At 56.4% G+C, this 5,512-nt stretch overlaps 1 protein-coding gene across 1 annotated transcript in view; it reads left to right on the forward strand.

The window, feature by feature from the left end:
* LOC146246130 (cell adhesion molecule DSCAML1-like) overlaps positions 1-5,512 on the forward strand; it is a 50,782-nt gene extending 45,270 nt beyond the window's left edge. The window contains 13 exon segments of the mRNA XM_084683792.1: positions 1-26; positions 242-333; positions 336-404; positions 515-613; positions 1,096-1,284; positions 1,564-1,851; positions 2,078-2,233; positions 2,851-2,881; positions 3,061-3,179; positions 3,621-3,773; positions 4,002-4,202; positions 4,529-4,840; positions 5,044-5,512. The exon segment at positions 1-26 is cut by the window's left edge and continues 92 nt beyond it. Coding sequence (XP_084539918.1) covers positions 1-26; positions 242-333; positions 336-404; positions 515-613; positions 1,096-1,284; positions 1,564-1,851; positions 2,078-2,233; positions 2,851-2,881; positions 3,061-3,179; positions 3,621-3,773; positions 4,002-4,202; positions 4,529-4,840; positions 5,044-5,477 — 2,169 coding nt within the window. The 3' untranslated portion in view covers positions 5,478-5,512.

A 5,512-nucleotide genomic window follows, 5' to 3' on the forward strand; every position in this document is an offset into this window, starting at 1 on the left:
CCCACCATTAAATGGACTAAAGACAGGTCAGAACCTTCCACACACACACACACACACCTCCCTCATCTCAGCCCTCGCAGTAGGGGACAGACACCATGCTAATGCTGGTTTTAAGATAAGGTTTGGGATCAAGGGGAAGATTCTTTTTATGGGATCTGATCAGCTTAGATAGCAGGATGATTTAAAGATTCTTATGTGGTGTGTGTGTGTGTGTGTGTGTGTGTGCGCGTGTGTGCTACAGCGAGGACTCGGCCATCCCCGTGACTTCGGACGGCCAGCGTCAGATCCTATCCAATGGCACGCTGGTGCTGCGCTCTGTCAAAGCCGAGGATTCTGGTACTACACCTGCACGGCCACCAACACCCTGGGTTTCGACACCATCATTGTCAACCTGCTGGTGCAAGGTGAGCTGGGCTTAACAGGGAATGTTCCAGATTGAATCCTAAAGCGAGTCCCCGCTGTTCTCTGTGGTGGCGCTGACTAACTCGCTTTGTGTGTGTGTGTGTGTGTCTAGTTCCTCCAGACCAGCCTCGACTGACAGTCTCCACAACCTCCACCTCCTCCATCACTCTGGCTTGGATCCCGGGGGACAACGGAGGCAGCTCCATCAGAGGTACAGTCCCCCTCCACCCTGCCTCACATTCCTCCATCAGAGGCAGGTCTCCCCCTCCGCACTTTCGGAACCCTGCCTCCTTCCTCTCTCTCTCGTCCCCGCAGCCAGACTGCACAACTGCATAACCACACACTCCCAGGTGTGTGACTGTGTAGAGGTCTACTAAGTCGACAGTTTACCTCAGTGTCGTCAGTCAATGCAGAACACACTGTGTAGGGTAAACAGGACTGTTGTTTTGTTTAGCCTTCGAAGACTTCACTGTTCGTTTGTCGCCACCTGGTGTCGAAAGCACCGAACTGCGGTTTGCTCTCAAAGGCCCTCATTTTGGGGCGGCGCAGGACGTGAATTGACTTGGATCATCTAACCCTAGGTGTAACTCTCGTACTCGGGCTGTAGTGTTCGGAAGACATCTTTTCACATCGGCGCGCAAAGTGGTTCGAGCTCGTTTTAACGTGCGCGTGTGTGCGTGTGTGCGTGTGCAGGCTTTGTGCTCCAGTACTCGGTGGACAACACGGAGGAGTGGCGCGACGTGTTCATCAGCTCCAGCGAGCGCTCCTTCCGACTGGACAACCTGCGCTGCGGCACGTGGTACAAGGTCAAGCTGGCCGCCAAGAACAGCGTCGGCTCGGGGCGCATCAGCGAGATCATCGAGGCCAAGACCCACGGACGAGGTGAGACCCCCTGAGGGCCGGGGTCCAGGGGAGACAAACACCGCTCCATACCTACATACCGGACAGTCTTGAAACATATCTACTGGACGGTCTTAACACACTTGTCCATACCTACATACCGGACAGTCTTGAAACATATTTATCTACTGTATGGTCTTAACACACTTGTCCATACTTACATACCGGACAGTCTTGAAACATATTTATCTACTGGATGGTCTTAACACCCTCCATACCTACATACTGTGAAAGTAAGTCTATCTCCCCCCCGCGCTCCAGAGCCCGTGTTCAACAAGGACCAGCCCCTGCTCACCCACATCAACTCCACCCACGCCGGCCTCAACCTCCAGGGCTGGACCAGCGGCGGCTGCCCCATCACCGGCCTGCTGCTGGACTTTCGGCCCAAGGGCACGTGGGCGTGGCAGAGCGTGCGGGCCAACGCCACGGGCCAGCTGTTCCTCAGCGAGCTCCGCGAGGCCACCTGGTACGAGCTGAAGATGAAGGCGTGCAACAGCGCCGGCTGCGGGAACCAGAGCTCGCAGTTTGCCACCACGGACTACGACGGCAGTGAGTGGCTGGCTGGGGGGGGTTGGGCCCTCGTGCACACGCACGACCACCCCCCCCCCCCACACACACACGCACCCTGGCACACACACACACCCACACACACTGGACATGAAAGCCAGATTTACAGGGGTGGAGAGAGAGATAAAAAGGGGTAGGAAGGGAGGAAGGGAATACGGGTGGCTGTCTTCGTCCTTTCATGTCCCTCTCTGTGCGTGCTCGTGTGCAGGTACCATCCCGCCCATCAAGTCGGCCCGCGGGGAGGGAGACGACGTGAAGAAGCTGTTCTCCATCGGCTCGCCCGTCATCCTGGTCACCCTGGGGGTCGCCCTGCTCTTCATCATCCGCAAGAAGCGCAAGGAGAAGAGGCTGAAGAGACTACGGGGTGAGAGAGAGAGATACAGAGAGAGATACAGAGAGAGAGAGAGAGATACAGAGAGAGAGAGAGAGAGAGAGAGATACAGAGAGAGAGAGAGAGAGAGAGAGAGATACAGAGAGAGAGAGATACAGAGAGAGAGAGAGATACAGAGAGAGAGAGAGAGATACAGAGAGAGAGAGAGATACAGAGAGAGAGAGAGAGAGAGAGAGAGAGAGAGAGAGAGAGAGAGAGAGAGAGAGATACAGAGAGAGAGAGAGAGAGAGATACAGAGAGAGAGAGAGATACAGAGAGAGAGAGAGAGATACAGAGAGAGAGAGATACAGAGAGAGATACTAAAGGAAAGATTAGATACAGAGAGAGAGACAGAGAGAGAGAGAGAGAGAGAGAGAGAGAGAGAGAGAGAGAGAGAGAGAGAGAGAGAGGGAGAGAGAGAGAGAGAGAGAGAGCGAGAGAGAGAGAGAGAGAGAGAGAGAGAGAGAGAGAGAGCGAGAGAGAGAGAGAGAGAGAGAGAGAATTAAAGGTTTTGCAGGTACCTTGTCGATGGGGAAACGTAAGAGGTCAAACTGATTTGCCTAATCTCAGCGATCCGTTCTAATCTAATTAAGATATTTGTCTGTCCACAGATGCTAAGAGCCTTGCGGAGATGCTCATCAGGTGAGAACATTGTCCCAGATCTGCTGGCTGGGACTGTGTTATTGGAGGGAATTATGTTCGACCTTGATTGTAAAAAAAAGAATATTACAGGGCTTTTTTGGGAGTGTAAGAAAGAAATATATCCTTACCTGGCATGTCTTTCTGCCTGTGTGTGTGTGTGTGTGTGTGTGTGTGAGCAGTAAGAATAATCGGAGCATGGACACACCAGTGAAAGGGCCCCAGCCAGGGCCACGGCTGCACATCGACATCCCTCGAGTCCAGCTGCTCATCGAGGACAAGGAGGGCATCAAGCAGATAGGTCGGTCCCCTCGCCAACCAGCCCACCATCTGATCCCACTCGTAAAAAAAAAAAAACACCAATCGCAAAATCGTGCTTATGACAGTGGTCAGAGTGAATTGGTGGCATGGAAGAAAGTGGACACGTGTTACTGTGTTTATGAGCGACAGACTTGGTGTGGGATTGGGTTTCTGGAAGGTTCTCTCTCAGCTCAGAAGAACACCTACTTGAGACGGATTGAAAACTCATACAGATGAATGCGAGATAAGGGGATGGGGACATCAAGTGTGCGTCACGTCTTCTTGTACTTAACTCATGTATCGCTCATTGTCCAGAGTGTGTTCAGTTGGATGGATGATGTGCCATATGGTCGAGGATGGATGATGGTGCCGTATGGTCGAGGACGAACTGTGAAAGTCAGCTGAATGTTGTTTAATTCGTTTTCGTGTCCCGCCCCGAAAGGTGAGGACAAGGCCGCGGTCCCAGTGACGGACACAGAGTTCAGCCAATCGGTGAACCCGCAGAGCTTCTGCACGGGCGTGTCCCTGCATCACCCCGCCCTCATCCAAAACACAGGGCCTTTGATCGATATGTCCGACATCCGTCCAGGAACCAGTGAGTACTGTACACGACACACGTGAAACGCCTTGGACGAATACAGATGTATTCCAGGGGCATGTGGTCTTCATATTCATGTTCTCATTGTATACAGCAATAGATCGTATGGCATGTGAAGCGTTGCATTCCGGAGATCACAGTGACATCACCGTGACATCACAGTCGCTCCATCCTCTAATCTCTGTCTCTCTCTCTCTCCCCCCCCCCCCCCGCCCTCCCTCTCAGATCCGGTCTCCAGGAAAAGCGTCAAGTCGGCGCACAGCTCGAGGAATCGCTACTCCAGCCAGTGGACCCTCAGCCGCCCGGGCCAGAGCCAATCGACGGCCTCGGCGCGAACCCTGACCTCCGACTGGCGCACCATGGGGTCGCACGGCATCACGGCCACCGAGAGCGACAGCTACAGCGCCAGCCTGTCCCAGGACACAGGTGGGCCCGGCGCCGTCTCCCACACACGCAAAACCCCATCGACCCCCCCCCCCCCCCCTCTTCCACGCCTTTTAAATGACGTGTTCATGTGAAACATCCTCAAAAGCCTCATCCGCACCTTTTAAAAGGAGGTATTTTGAATCTTTTGAAAACCCTCTCAAAACCCCTCCCACGCCTTTTAAAGGGCGTATCTTGAACGTTTCACGCAGAAAAAAACCCTCTGGAAACCCCTCATCCCAAGCCTCTCAAACGACGCATTTCAAATCGCCGCGTGCCTAACCCCCCCCCCCTCTCGCCTTCCCGCGTTTCCCCCCGTTCCCCCTCAGACAAGGGCCGCAACAGCATGGTGTCGACGGAGAGCGCCTCGTCCACCTATGAGGAGCTGGCGCGGGCGTACGAGCACGCCAAGCTGGAGGAGCACCTGCAGCACGCCAAGTTCACCATCACCGAGTGCTTCATCTCCGACAGCTCCTCCGACCAGATGACCACGGGCACCAACGACCCCGCCGACAGCATGACCTCCCTGAGCACGCCGTCCGAGCCGGGCATCTGTCGCTTCACCGCCTCGCCGCCCAAGCCGCAGGACTACGACCGCGGCAAGAACGTGGCCGTGCCCATCCCCCACCGCGCGAACAAGAGTGAGTATGGGGGTTGGGGGGGGGGTGGGGAGGAGGGGGGAGCGCGGCCAAAGCCTTTGGCACCGCCTGGAAACAAATGTGTCGTGCGTGTGTCGCACCGCACGGTCGACAGTGCGCGCGCACGCGCGACGCTTCCGGAAGTTTCCCAAACCCCTTTAACCGTTCCATTGTCGTCCCGTCCCGTCCCCCCCGCCCCCCCGCAGGTGAATTCTGCAACCTGCCCCTCTACATGAAGACAGACCCCTTCTTCCGGAAGCAAGGGGAGCTCCACGACCCCTGCCCGGCCGTGCCGCCCCGAGAGGCCTCCATCCGCAGCCTGGCGCAGCGGGCCTACCACACCCAGGGCCGCCACATGACTCTGGACCCTTCCAAGCAGCAGGCCCTGACGCTGGGCCACTCCGGGCTGGGCAGCCTGGGCGTGAGCTCGGGCACGGCCACCCTGCCCCAGAGGACTCTCGCCATGCCCGGCTCCACCGCCGCGGCCACCGCCTCCACGTCCAGCACCAGCAGCAACCCCACCAACAGCAACAAGATGGGGGGCTCCAGAGACTCTCTGCTGGAGAACAGCTCGTCAGCGCTGGGAAGACTGCAGAAGCAGGGCGTGGGGGCCTACTCCAAGTCGTACACGCTGGTGTAGAGCTCGGACCCCGCGCCCCCCCTCACGCACCCTAC

This window comes from Hypomesus nipponensis, chromosome 20, assembly GCF_054491055.1.
Source record: "Hypomesus nipponensis isolate SF chromosome 20, ASM5449105v1, whole genome shotgun sequence".
Taxonomy (NCBI): domain Eukaryota; kingdom Metazoa; phylum Chordata; class Actinopteri; order Osmeriformes; family Osmeridae; genus Hypomesus; species Hypomesus nipponensis.